Source organism: Mirounga leonina, unplaced genomic scaffold (genome assembly GCF_011800145.1).
Source record: "Mirounga leonina isolate KUSES-001 unplaced genomic scaffold, KU_Mleo_1.0 Mir_104, whole genome shotgun sequence".
NCBI classification, from domain to species: domain Eukaryota; kingdom Metazoa; phylum Chordata; class Mammalia; order Carnivora; family Phocidae; genus Mirounga; species Mirounga leonina.
This window is the reverse complement of record NW_023270231.1, coordinates 20067838-20081755: the sequence shown is the minus strand read 5'-3', so window position 1 is coordinate 20081755 and position 13918 is coordinate 20067838. Positions and strand designations below refer to the sequence as shown.

Genomic DNA, 13918 nt, shown 5'->3' with positions numbered 1-13918 from the left:
CCTCCCCCAGATGGATTCTTAGGGACCTGCCTGTCCTGTGATTGACTGGGCTGGGCACAGTGACCTCCAGTGGGAGACTAGGTTTGGGAGGGGGGCTCAGTCAGAAGGAGAGTGCATAGGTGGGGGTGTGAAGAGACCCAGAGCAAGAAGAGAAGCATGGCCATGAGCTGCTGCTCAGTCTGCCAGGACAGCCCAGCCTCAGATTCTTAGATCCAGGCCCTTCTGACCCTATATGTATTTTCAGCTGCCACCCCCTGGGAGGCCATGGGGCAATCCAGGTGGCCCTCACAAAGGGTCTGTCCTGTCCCAGGGAAGGACAGGGCAGGAGGGAGCACCAGGCGCTGGGTCAGGTACCTCCACCCTATGGTTCAGGGGCTGGAGAGCAGCGGTAACTGCCTGGATGGCCCCCAGGGAAGGTTCCAGGCTCAGAGCCCTGGGAAGCTGATCTCCCTGCTCCCCCCAGAGGGTGTTGCGGGGAACAGGGCCATGGCGGCCTCTCCAACGGAGGACCAGGCAGGCAGGGACAGCTGCAGCCTAGCCGGGCGGCAACCAGCTGCTGCCCGGGAGACTGGCCAGGGTGGGGCGGGGCGGGCACAGCCCCCACAAGCCCCCAGTCTGAGCAGCAGAGCGTGGGAGCGGGCAGCAGCCTCGAAGCTGGGTTTCAGGCTTTCACGCTGTGTTAACGGTCAGCTTGGTTAATGCTGAGCAGATGGGGGAGGGGTGCTGCCAGCTCCCTTGGGGACAGTCCCAGGGCAGGCACATGTACACGCATGTGCAGAGGGTACAAGAGTTCCACCCAGCGGATGGGGGTGCCGTGTGGACTCCTCTGCCATTAGCGCTCATTCAGACCATCACGTACACAAGATGGTGCTGGTAAGACAGACCAAGACAGAGGTGCACACAGGTTCCTGGGGGCGCCCTGGGGTAGCTGCAGATGGATGTAAGCCCGAGGCCCGGCACAGAGCCCTCCATATGGATCACTCAGGCAAAACTCCCAGCTTGGGGATCCCTCCACCCTGTTTCCCTCCATCCACTGTAGGGAAGACACCAGGAACACAGAGGTTTATTTCAAAAAATAATTTATAAAAGGGCATTTGCTTCTGTGTTTTCGGCAGACTTCCAGCTGCTCAGCTAGGAGCACAGGGACCGATGCTCTTTCCACCAAGATGCTGGGACAAGCGGCAAAGGGGAGACCAGAGGAAATGGGGTTCAGAGGCCCAAGACCTCCCTTGGTACAAGGAAGCAAGGAGGTTTAGGACAGTTCTACAGCTAGGTCCAGCCAAACCCCTGGATCAAGGACTGAGTGCCAAGGCCCAGGAGGCCAGGCAGAACCCTAACACTCAGGCCATCAGAACACTGGAGCCATGACTGCAAAGGCAAGGACAGGGCCTTAAGACTGGGGCTGCAGCCTGGCCTGGGAATCCGAGGCCAGAGCAGGAAGCCTCATCTAGGGACCTCAGGAACAAGAATGGACCTCCCCAAAGCAGAACTAGAGGTCTGGGACAGTACCCTGAAGTTGGGGCCTGAGGTTGCAGAAGTCAAGCGCTGCCAGGTTGCAGCTAAGCCGGGGAGGCTGAAGGCCGCCGGCCCGCCTGGCTACCCAACCTTGTGCCCCAGCTCATGTCTGCGCCGCAGGGAAGGAGAAGGCGCGGGGCCCCAGGGGCAGGGGGTCGTGGCAGAAGACAGAGTCGATGGAGGAGCAGATGCTGCTGGCATCCCCACCGGCAGGGGCGTAAGGTCCAAAGGTCAGGCGGAGGTCTAGGTACTATGGGGAACAGCGCTGGTCAGTCTGGGTGGTCAGCTGGGATGAGGGCCCGAGGGGAGCGGGCAGAGAGGGCTCATGGGACAAGAGGGGAGCCGTACCTCCTCGGAGACGGCCAGCAGGACCTTGTCCAGTGCCTCCACCAGCTGCTTGAAAGTAGGCCTCTGAGAGGGCGCCGCGTGCCAGCACTCCCGCATCAGCCCGTACCTGGCAGGGGCGGAGGCCGTGTGTCAGGGCCAGGCTTTCATGGGGGCAGGTAGGGCCACTCAGCTGGAGGGCCCGGACACGAGGCTAGGACCTCCCCTTGGGGCTGAGGAGGGGATGGCGACAGTGAATTAGGAGGCTGGGCCCTAAGGCCAAGGCCAAAGCAGAGGATAAGGACTGTAAAGTGGGAGAGAGGGGTGTGAGGCCTCACAGCTCTGGGGGACAGTTCGGGGGCCGGTCCATCCGATGGCCCTCCCGCAGCAGTGAGAACAGCTCCTCCACAGGAATGCCGGGGTACGGGGAGCCCCCGAGGGTGAAGATCTCCCACAGCAGGATCCCAAACGACCACCTAGAGGCAGGACCAGTGCTCAGCAGGGCGCAGCTTTGCTCCCTACTCCTGGGGCTGGGATGGGGGACCTCGCAGGCCTGATCCACCACGGAGTCTGGCCCCACCCAGGTCCTAGGGTTGTGCGACCTTGGGCAATTGCTTTGCCCTTTTTGTGGGGTAGGGCAATGATCGCTGGCAGATATTCCAGACCCCCAGCCTCCAGGACTCACACGTCACTCTGGTGTGTGTAGACTCGGTCAAATAAGGCCTCAGGTGCCATCCACTTGACAGGCAGGCGGCCCTGAATGGGAAAGGTAGGGTCATTGGCGCAGAGTCCCACAGGTCCTGGTACCCCCCAGCCCCCCTTTCCAACTCTGCCCCGCCTCCCTCACATTGCTGGTTTTCTTGTAGTAGTCAATGTGGTGGACACCACGGGCCAGCCCAAAGTCGGCAATCTTCATCACATTGTCCTCTGTCACCAGTACGTTCCGGGCAGCCAGGTCCCGGTGGATGCACTGGGGGCAGGGCAGGGGATTTAGGTTTATCAGGACACGTGGCTGGATGCTGGGCACACTGTACTTCACAGTAACCCTGGGGGGAGGCATCATCCACTCGTTTCACAGATGAAGAGGTCAAGATTCAGAGACGGAAGACTAAGAAGCTAACTTCAGCGCCCACACCCTCCCTCCCACACGGCCTCTTCCCTTGCCGCATGAGTTAGGACCTGCGAGAGGAAGGAATGGGGACATGCAGCGTCAACTGTGTACGGATGGGGGGTACAGAAGGGCTTGGGGACATTGAGACAGGGCAATGGAAAAGGGGAGAGAGGGACAAGATGAGGACATTCAATGCTGGGGGCAGGAAAGTGTACAGACGGAGCAGTGAGGATGGTCCAGAGTGCTGCCCACTGCCCATACCTTCCTCGACTCTAGATACTGCATGCCCCGGGCCACCTGGTAGGCGCAGGAAACCAGGGCAGGGAAGGAAAGCGGCCCCTCACTGCTCCTCGGCCCGTCAGGGCTGAGGTCGGGGCCTGGGGGCCGCCGGGCCCGTAGGAACTCCCGCAGGTTTCCCTTGGCGGCACATTCCACGATCACGTACAGGGGCCCTGTAGAGGTGAAGGGGACAGGGACGCTGCTGAGGCTGTGGCTCCACACCCCACCGTCCCTGCCCTCAGCCCCATTCCAACCCACCTTCCTGAGTACAGACACCCAGCAGATTGATAATGTTCTTATGTCGGCCAATCAGCTTCATCACCTCCATCTCAGAGACCAGGTCTGCCAAGTCCTTGTCGGAGGCATTGTCTGCAGGGACGACAGCCAGTGTATATACATGGGGGAGCTGCAGGGTCGGGGACAGGACATGGAGTGCTGGACCTGGAGTCAGAAAGGTCTGGACCTGAATCCCCGCTAGGCTGTGCGGTCTTTAAGAAAGTCTTCTAACTTCTCTGAACCTCAGGATCCTCTTGTATCAAAGGGGACAATGGATCATGCCCTACCTCTCACAACAGTTGCAAGGAAGCAACAAGATCAAGGGTCTACAAGAGGTGGGCCTCTCTGTGAGTGGGACCAGGAAACAGGAGAACTCTGAACAGGAAGAAGCTCTATCTGGAGGTTTGGCATTAGTTCCCGAATGGGGTGAGAGCTCCTGGGGCCGGGAAGCAGGCTGGCGCCCTGAGGTCGGACTGGGGCCTGGTGTGCCTCTGGCCTGAGAATTCAGGGAGCCGCCAGTGGGGTACAGCTAGGGAAGGCTGGGAAGAAGCTGCTCCAGATTCTCTTGAGAAGGCTGAGGACCAGGGGCTGACCTGTGGCCCTGGGCCAATGACATACCCTCCCTGCCAGACCTCACAATGCACATTTCTCAATCCCTGCCTCCCAGAAAGTACCAGGTGGCCCCAGCTGTGCAGAGGGGAGGGGACGGGGGAGCAGAACAGTGGTTTGGGCTGCTCTTGTAGAGGGGGTGGGGGACAGCAGTGAGAGGCTCCGATGGTAGGTCCCAGGTATGTCCTATGCACTTTTTTTTTTTAGATTTTATTTATTTATTTGAGAGAGAGAATGAGAGAGAGAGAGAGAGCACACAAGGGGGGGGAGCGGGAGAGGGAGAAGCAGACTCCCCACTGAGCAGGGAGCCCGATGCGGGGCTCGATCCTGGGACTCCAGGATCGTGACCTGAGCCGAAGGCAGTCGCTTAACCAACTGAGCCACCCAGGCGCCCTGTCCTATGCACTTTGGGGCTGGTGCTTAGACTGTTCTCCTAGAGTGGTGGACACAGGGGGACAGATCTGGGAAGGGCCCAGGGTGGGGGGGCTGAAGGTGTGACTTGGGGGTACTCAGAAGGAATGAGGTGGAAGCCTGTGAGGCTGACAAGGTTATTCAAGGCCAAGGCTGACATGGGGCTAGGGCTGAGGTGGGGGTGTCTGGCCCCAGTCATCCCAAATCCTTATAGTCATCATCATTCCACTGGTTAAGATTTTATGTATCAGGCACTTTTCACGAACCTCAGGCCAGGAGGTAGGGACTATTATTTACTCCCAGGTGACAGGTGAGCAGATCGGCTTTGAAATGGCTTGAGAGGGTTGGTAGCAGAGTTGGGCCCTAGGCCCAAGGGTGGGATCCTGCAGCCTTTCTGGCCACCAGTGTCCAATTGGTAGCACCATGAGCCTCTTCTGTTAGTCCCAAGGGCACAGCACGTCCTGCGGGGACACCACTCACCCTTGAGCATCTTGACAGCCACGGTGCTGGCTTGGTCAGGCCGGGCGGGGTCCATGCCGAAGGCCTCTGCCCGCACCACCTGCCCAAAGCAGCCCTCACCCAGCGGCTTCCCGAGCACCAGCCTGGAAATGAGAAAGCCGAGGCCTCAGCCATGGGAACGTCCTTCCTACCTGGAGCCTGCATGCCCATCCTCTCTCTATGCAGCATACCTGTCCCGGGGGAACTCCCACAGTGGGTCGAGAGGGAGGTCTAGACTCACAAGGCCAGCGAGCAAGGGAGGGCCACTGGAGGAGAGACGGGCACCCCGCACCAAGGAGGAGCTTGACTTGGCCGAAGAACCCGACTCCAGGGAGAACTGTAAGGTGGGTGACTCGGTCAGCCTGCTAGAGCTGAGCTGGGCTGGGGAAGGCAGGCCAAGAGCTTCACTAGGGGGACACGGTACAGGGTGGGGAACAGCGTGGTACCTGTCGGGCCAGAGGGAAGCGGGACAACTTCTGCACGGTGGCAGGCTGCCTGGGGTGCCGGCTGATGAGTACCTGCCCTCGATGCAGCCCGGCCAGCAGCAGGACAACCAACGCCAGAGAGCCTGACACGTACAGAATGATGTCCGTGTACCTGGCGTCCGGCGCCGCTGCTGTCCATGTGAGGTCCTCCTCTGCCCACAGACAGACACATATACGGACAGAAAACGGACCCGTCAGTGGTTAGACGGCCAGCCCTAGATCCTCTAACTCAGGCCTCACAGCTCCCAACACACACCGGGACACTCACCAAGAAAGCTGCAGTTATATCCCGCCCTGCACACCCCTAACCCAGAGGGTCACATGGCAGTCGCATGTGGACATGCACAGAAGCACTGCTACGCGAGGAATCAGGCACACAAATCCGCATGCCGCGTCCCAAGCCCCACAGGCCAAGGGACATAGCCCGCTGCCGGGTCAGAGAGGGATTCCTGCAGCCTCTCCTGGCCCCCTTGAGTGCTCACCTGGCAGCACCGTGAGCCAGGCTGACTGGTAGGAGAGGCCAATGGAATTGCCTGCCAGGCAGGTGTACTCGCCCGCATCCTCAGCTGACACGTTCCGAAGGTATAGGACCTCCACCTCTGAGCTATTGATGTCTGCTGTCTGGGGATGGGGGACATACTCAGGTGTCACAACAGGGCCAGGAAGGAAGCAGGGGACCACCCCCCACCTCCACGCCCCATGGGAGGACAGTAGGGTTCAGGGGCTGGCGGGGGCTGGACCTTCAGGACTTGCACGTAGGGGAAGCCGTCGGCCCCGAAACTGCTGCCGTTGATGACGATGTGCTTCAGCCACTGGATGTGGGGCTGGGCGTCGCTGTATACCTTGCACAGCAGCTCGACGTCGCTGCCGGCCACAGCTGTGGTGTTGGCCGGGAGCCCCGCCTGCAGGATGGGCCGGTGCGGGGACCGCTCTGGGGGCCGGGCCAGGCGGTCAACCCTGACCAGTGGCACCCACAGAAGCACCCTGGTCACCCGCCTCCAGCAAACTGCCCCCCCCCCCCGCCTCAGCTCAAGGGAGGGAACTTCCTGATATGCAACTCAGACCTCGTCCGCCCCTGCTTACCCTGCTGAAACCTTCCATAGCTCCCCATTGCCTTTGGAGTCAAGGGCAGCTTCATAGTCTAGCATTCAAAACCCTCCACACGCATGGCTCCCCGCTTAAATGCCACAACCCAGGCGTACACCTCTTCACAAATGCATTGTATTCGTTACACCTAGGACCTTGATTCAGCCTGGGCCCTCTGCCTGGATGTCTCTCCCACTTTTTCTCTCAGCTGACCCCTGTTCCTCCAGGCCAACATTACCCCCCGTGCTTCCCTCCCCCCCGAGGGGACACCTAGGGCAGCTTGCGCCATCCAAGACTGAGTCCGTCTTGCCTGCCAGACTGGGCGCTACCTGGGGGCAGTGTCAGGGCTCCCACCCCCAGACCGCCTTGCCTGCCCGTGCGCTCACCCAGCACATCCAGCAGATAGCTATAGCGGATGCTGCCCATAGAGTTCTCCACGAGGCAAGTGTATGTGCCACGGTCCGAGGGCACCACGCTTTCCATCACCAGGCTCCAGTGCTGGTGGCGCAGCTGGGGGCAGGGGAAGCATCTGTGAGTGGCCATCCACCTGTGCCCCCCCAGGGGTCCAGGGCATAAAGAGGCTAGATCCCGCCCACAGGGGTCTTCTCAAGCTCTCCAGGCCCTGGGGAGGCCAGGCCAAGGCCAAGAAGTGTCTGAACCCTTGGTTTGAGCCTTTGAGTTTTAGCATGGCCTCTTCCTGGCTGTACCACCGTGAGCCAATTTTTGCCCTCTCGGAGTCTCAGCTTCCTCACTGCAACCTGGAGCTGACCCTGCAGGGTCTTCCCATGAGAATTAGCTGCTCAAACTCCTACCTGCCAGTCAGTGAGCCTTCCCACTTTACAAGGAAAGCTAAGGCTGAGAGATTAAGTCACTGGCGGGAGAGTGGCAGAGTGGGGACCCAAATCAGAGCTGTCCCAGTCTGCCGTCTAGTGCTCCTTCTAAGGCCCGCGGCTGCCTTCCTCATTAGAGAAGGAATGACTTCGAGGTCTGAGCAGAGTGAAAATGGAGGAGCGGATGGTTTTAGAACCTAGAGACTCACCCGAATGCCTCCAATGCGATGCTCCCCATGGAAGTCCTGTCCATCCTTGAGCCAGCGGATGGTGGGCGTGGGGTTGCCTGCAGCTGGACAGCGGAACTTGACAGTGTTCCCGGCAGGCACTGCATGCAGTTTCTTCTCCATGCGCTGAGGGTGTGTCCAGTAGGGTGCTGGAGGGGAGGGGAAAGGAGAACTCAGTGCCCCCAGGATGACCACCTGTTTCCACACAGGTCTCTTCTTCTCAGTGACCAGATGGGAGGTAGGGAACTGAGTCCCTGAGGACTCATACTGACCTTGCTGGGGGTAAATGTGCCCATTCAAGGGGCCCCCGTGGGCTTTAGGGTCCTCATTACCATTGCTGGAGGGCAAGGAGTCTATGTCAGGGATAAAGAGAGATGTCTGAGGTCTAGGATGGGGAGGGTCCCTCTCCCCAGGCACCCTTTAGCCGCTGCTAGGCCCCCTTACCATCCACAACCAAGGTAACATTGCGCAGGACAAGCATGGAGCCTCGTGCCAGGCAGAGGTAGCCGCCAGCATCCTCCGGTAGGAAGCTGGCAATCTCCAAGCGGCCCCTCCAGCCTCGTACCCGGCCAGCAGGTGGTAGGCGACTGCCCTCCTTGTACCAGTGGCCACCACGCTCAGCCCGGCCACAGCACAGCCGCATAGGCTGCCCAAGGGCCACGGTCAGCTCCTGCTCTCGCTGCTCTGGGCTGGGGGCCAGGCAGGGCTCTGTGGGCCAAGGGCAGAGGTCAGTGAGCCCCCCACAGCCCCAGCCGAGGGAGCCCCCTGCGTACGGAGAACATGCTGCACAGGCCGGGCACATGCTGGACAGCTGCTCCTCAACATACACACATCATCACATGCTACAGACGCTGTGTGTGAGGCAGTCGCCACGCCTCTGTGTGCATCACACACATGGTGCAGAGCATACATGCCGGGCTGGGCATGCCATTGCCACCCCCCCATGCTATCGGTGCCACCTCCAGGGCACAGCACACTCACGCTGCATACACCACACATGCTGCTAGGCCTCCCAAACCACACACCTGGTGCACAGAACACACACACACACACACGGCCAGGAGCTCACCACCAGCTCTGCAGCCCAGCTCAGGACCCTTCACCCTGCAAGGCCATTCCTCTCTTGTGGACATAGAGATAGGTGGACGCTTGCTGGGAGCCAGACACTGAGTCTCAGTGCTTGAGCCCTGCCCTGCTGTCACCTCCTCAGGGACTGGGCCAGGTCCTTTCCAGCTTTGCTCAGCTAGGAGCCCCCTCCAAGTTGCCCTCCCCTGCCACCTGCTCCCACCTTAAAGGCCATACCTAGCTCCATTTCCTCAGAGGCTTCAAGGGACAAAGCTGGAGCCCCAGGCACCCCCACCAGGACCCCCAGCAGGGCCAACAGCAGCCACATATCCTTCCTGCTGCTCACAAGGCCCCAGGCGGGGCTTACCACCGACTGCCTTCCTGCAAAGTAGGGAGAAGAACTCCTGCTAGGCATGCACCTTTGGTGGTGCTATTCCCCTATTTTGCAGATGAAGAAACTGAGACCGGAAGGTCAGAGGACTTGTCCAACCCCCCTCCCCCGCCCACGCAGCAGCACGGCAGAGACTGGAAGAGGCTCTGCTGTTGCCAGAGCCCAAAGCTTCTTCACAGTGCAGGGGGGGCAGGGCCGGGCTTCCTGCTCTCCTCCGGTCCTGCTGAGACCCTGGCACAAGTTCACAGAAAGGGCAGTTTGGGGATTCTTTCCTTGGAGGAAAGCAGAGAACGGAGACATATCTTCTGCTTGCTCTCAGCACACATAATTTATTTTTTGCTGAATAAATGAATTTATTGCTGAAGAAACAAACAAACAAAAAAAAGAAATCTAATACAAGGCCAGACTTGAGCATCTGGATGTTATCTGAGCTGACCCGCACGTCTAGCATCGCTGACATTTTCATGGCCAGCTTTGAATACCTTCAGCGGCAGAGCGCTCACTCCTAACAAAGCAGCCCATTCCATAGCGAGCAGAAGTTCCTCCTCATTCTGAACCAGAATGGCATGCTGGGAATACATCTGCTTTTTGTGTCCTCACAACTCTGTTTGAGGCAACAGGCTCTATGTCCAACAAAGCCAAGTTCTAATCCTGACTCTTACCCACTTGCAAGTCCCCGTCCCTCTCGGGGTGCTGTCCTCCGAGGGCTGCTTTGAGGATAAAAGAGACCATATATGTAGGGATTGGGAACACAGAATGTTGGCATGTTCTTCCCTTCCCTCCCCGTGACTCTCACCCTGGGTCTGCCTTTGGCCAATTACCTCTGATTCTGGTGCGGTTCCTGCCAGGTATGATGTACACACCCACCCTATCCATATGCCAATAAGGATGTCTCCATCTCCCAAAGGAACACTCAAAACAGCCTCAGCTGGGGCAGGGGAGGAGGTGACCAATGTAGTCCCAGGGGACTACTGGCTATTACCTGGGGCTTCATAAGTCAGGAGGCACTGATGTCTACGAATCTATCTTGCCCAGGAAGCTCACTGCACCCTTTCAGCTCTGGCTGAGGCAGGGGGCACTTAGCTTGTCCTGACCAAAACCATCACCTCCCCCATCCAACTGTTCGTTCCCTGGGTTGCCCCCACAGGTGGGGCATCATCTCTTCCCATCTGCCTTCACCCCTCCTCTACTTCCAGTCCCATCTGCCTCCTCAATCCTTCTCCAGTCCATCTCACCTCCCTTGCTTGGACCCAAGGCAGGCCATGGTCATCTCTAGCTTGGGCCTTTGCAAACATCTCCCTTGGCTCTCCAGCCTCCACTCCCCAGCAGGGCTTTAGAAATTACAAGTATCTGCCATGTCACCACCCCATATCCCCAGCTTTCAAGCCCTTAATGGCTACCCATGTCCAGCAGGATCCAATCCACAGTTCATCCAGCATTCTAGGCCTCCCTCCCTGCCCTTGTCAATATGTTTAGTTGCACGGTCAGCTCCTTCAACCTCTTCAGCAGGAAAGCCATTGGCTTTCAAAACTGGGCATGTCTTCTCTCTTGCACATACATACCTCTGTGTCCCCATTTCTCTTCTCCACCCGACTCAGATGCCACTGTCCCTGCACCCACCCCCAGTTTCCATGGCCCTCCTCCATAGAATCCCCCCACCCTGCTCTGCTCTGCAGGGAGAGCAGCCCTCTGGGTCCACAGCTCCAGTTGGGAGAGGGGCGGAGGCCTGGGGATTTTATTCCCATTCCTAGGCTGCCCCGACCTTGTAACCTCAGGACCCTTCCTCGGATCACACGCGGCCGCAGACAGAGCGACCCACCGCCTTGCTCAGGGGCTGAAGGGCCTGCCTCTGGCATCAGACAGTCCTGGGTTCTCCTCCAACCTCCCGCACTCAAGCGTTGGGGGACCCTGGGCAAATGACCGCACCTCTCGGATCCTCAGCTTCCTCATCTCTACTCGGGCCGCGCAGACGGTCCAGCAGCCGAGGGACCAGCGCGCTCTTCTTCCTCCACCCTTACCCTGCCACCCTGGGGGGAGGTGCGAGTCGGCAGGTCCGGAGGGGGAGCTGCAGAGACAGCCGGCCCGCCCCCGCCCGGGTGGGCAATGAGTAACCAGCTCCACCGCCAGGGTGCTCTTTGGACGGAGCGGGACAAAAGGCCCTGTGTGCGCTGCGGGTTACTGATTTACCGTCTCCTCCACCCCCCTTCCGAGAGGACGCCCAGGTCCCCAGTACTGGGAGGGGGCAGCTCCCTGAGCCCCGCTGCCGCTCGCCCTCTGGCGGCGGGGAGCGCAGCCTGGGCCAGCAAGGGGTCCCGGCTCACCTCGAGCCTCTGTGGTCCCGCTCCAGGCACAGGGTCCCGGCTCACCTGGGTCCTCCGCGGCCCTGCTCCCAGCTCCGGCCGGTCCCGACACCCGCGCCCAGCGGGGACCGCAGACTCAGCCGGGGCGCTCCTCCGCCCCGGGCCAGAGAGCCAGGAATGCACCCGCGACAGCGGGGTGGCCGCGGGAGGCCCAGCGCCACGCCCACCTCGGGCCCCGCCCCTCCTGGACCAGCTCTATCCTGACAGCGGCTTGGCGGGGGACAACCCAGCGCCCCGCCCACCCTCGGCCCGGCCCCTCCTGGACCAGATCTATCAAGAAAACCACGACGCAGCGAGCAGCACAGCGTCCCGCCCACCTGGAGACTAGTCCCCAGACCCAACAGAGCCGAGTGTCCCACTGGGTCAGCCCAATCCCGGGGCCCCTCCCCGGCCTGCTACACACCCCATCAGACTCCGCCTCTTTTGCCGCACCCAGACCAGGCTTCCAAGTTTTAGTTATTTGCGTTATCCTGTGCCCTTCACCCCTTTTAGGGAGCAACACCCAACAGTCCTGACCGGCCAGCCTCCACAGACCTTGGCCCAACCTGGCTACTCTGTCTTCTGTCACCACACAATGGCTAGGAGATCCCTTCTGCCTCCAACCACTCCCATCCATTCTCTGCCCAACCTTTAGAGTGATATATTTGAAATACAAATCTGGGGGCGCCTGGCTGGCTCAGTTGTTGGAGCATGCCACTCTTGATTTTGGGCTTGTGAGTTTGAACCCCACGTTGGGTGTAGAGATTACTTAAAAATAAAATCTTTTTTTTTTAAAAGATTTTATTTATTTGAGAGAGAGAGAATGAGATACAGAGCACGAGAGGGAAGAGGGTCAGAGGGAGAAGCAGACCCCCAGCTGAGCAGGGAGCCTGACGTGGGAATCATCCCAGGACTCCAGGATCATGACCTGAGCCGAAGGCAGTTGCTTAACCACCTGAGCCACCCAGGCGCCAATAAAATCTTTTTTTTAAAAAAAGATTTTATTTATTCGAGGGGGGAGGGGCAGAGGGAGAGGGACAAGCAGACTCCTCGCTGAGCAGGGAGCCCAAGGTCCGGCTGGATCCAGGAACCCTGAGATCATGGCCTGAGCCAAGTCAGACACTTAACCAACTGAGCCATCCAGGTGCCCCTTAAAAATAAAATCTCAAAAAAAGAAAGAAAGAAAAGAAAAGGAAAGAAATACAAATCTGAATGCTTTAAGACTTTCCACTAGTTTCCCATAATGATTCTTGGCATGACTGGCCCCTGGCCACATCTCCAGACAAATCCTTCATTTCTTTCCTTGCTCCCACTCTACCTCTGGGACTTTGCACATACGGTTCCCTCTTCCTGGAATGATTTTCCCCTAGGTCTGGTTGGTTCCATCTCATTCTTAAATGTCAGCGCACTTCCTCAGAGAAGCCCTCTGGACCTGTCAGGTTCCTCTTAGATGCCTTCTGTCCTGTGAGCATGGAGAAAGAAGCAGGAAGTGAAGTGATTCAAAGCACAGATTTCAGGACTCAAATCTCAACGTCATCACACTTGGAGTAAACTTGGCAGGGTGGTCCATCTCTGTGTTTTCATTTTCTCATCAGTAAAGTAAGTATAATGATAGATAGTATCTTCCTCATGAAGTTTTTGCAAAGAGTAAACACGTGTAAGCCTGTAGAACACTGCCTGGTATATGGCACTTGCTTTGTAATGTTAACTATGATTATTTAGGACCTGCTATTTCTTCATCTTCATGGAACATTCCAGAACTGTAACTAAACAGTTGTGTACATAGAAGGCAGGAACTGCCTACAGACTTCAACATTGTATCCCAAGTGCCTGGCACACAGTAGGTACCCCCAAATAGTTCTGCCCCACTTTGCTCAGGTCTGCCTCATTTGCAAGCGTCTCTCCCCTTGAGCAACTAGACAGTGGTCGAACTAGGAGGGCAGCTCACCTTTGACCTCTGCCCGAGCCTCACCTGAAGTCTAAGCCCCTCACTCTTCAGTTGGCTTCTTGAAGAGAAAGGAAACCCCTAAGCTGGGGTCTCAGACTCATCTCCCGGTGCCCCTCTGGCTGGTGGAAACCCTGCCCTAAGGGAGGCAGCTTCCTTTCTTATTGTTATGCAGAGGAGTCTAGCTCTCTCCACCCTTACTCCCTATGGGATAGAGGCTTTTCCTTTGCATAACTAAAAAAGCCCAATAAAGTGATTTTTTTTCCTTCTCAAACAAAATAATGGTCTCCTCCCAAAGATAAATCAGAAAACAATTGGCTATCTTTTAAAACCAGCTGGTTCTGATTCCCCTTATTCAGGGTCCTTCCTTGCTGGAGCACCTGGAAAAGTTGAGGCTCCTGGCACTGGGGGAGCCCAGCAAATGGAAGCCTCCAGCCCAGAGAGGCCTCACCGGACCTCCTGGACTCCTGGAGAGATCCAGCTCCCCACCTCTGGTCCTCTGCTGGCTCCCCTTAGTGAATGCGGTT

At 58.3% G+C, this 13918-nt stretch overlaps 1 protein-coding gene across 2 annotated transcripts; it reads right to left on the bottom strand.

Annotated features, from left to right (window-relative positions):
• Positions 1 to 1093: 1093 nt before the first annotated feature.
• On the bottom strand, positions 1094 to 13210 carry FGFR4 (fibroblast growth factor receptor 4). 2 transcript variants are annotated; one of them, XM_035015076.1, is made up of 18 exons: positions 12765 to 13210; positions 8954 to 9097; positions 8096 to 8359; positions 7924 to 8004; positions 7634 to 7800; positions 6981 to 7104; positions 6249 to 6439; positions 5991 to 6129; positions 5470 to 5660; positions 5215 to 5360; positions 5006 to 5127; positions 3488 to 3598; positions 3212 to 3402; positions 2687 to 2809; positions 2525 to 2595; positions 2178 to 2315; positions 1864 to 1969; positions 1094 to 1765 (listed from the first exon to the last, which is right to left on the bottom strand). In XM_035015076.1, exons 1-18 carry the CDS (start codon positions 12835 to 12837, stop codon positions 1619 to 1621), a joined length of 2529 nt encoding a protein of 842 aa, XP_034870967.1. In that variant the 5' UTR covers positions 12838 to 13210; the 3' UTR covers positions 1094 to 1618. The 2 variants fall into 2 exon arrangements, with proteins under 2 accessions (XP_034870967.1, XP_034870970.1); XM_035015079.1 differs by lacking the exon at positions 12765 to 13210 and adding an exon at positions 11474 to 11627.
• Between the last annotated feature and the right edge of the window lie 708 nt (positions 13211 to 13918).

Coding starts and splice junctions, on each gene's coding strand:
- FGFR4 (XM_035015076.1), bottom strand. CDS start 12,837: ATGAGATGGAACCAACCAGACCTAGGGGAAAATCATTCCAGGAAGAGG. Junction 2,810..3,211: donor AGTATCTAGAGTCGAGGAAG/GTATGGGCAGTG, acceptor CCCTGCCCCCAG/TGCATCCACCGGGACCTGGC. Junction 1,766..1,863: donor TGCTGGCCGTCTCCGAGGAG/GTACGGCTCCCC, acceptor TGTTCCCCATAG/TACCTAGACCTCCGCCTGAC.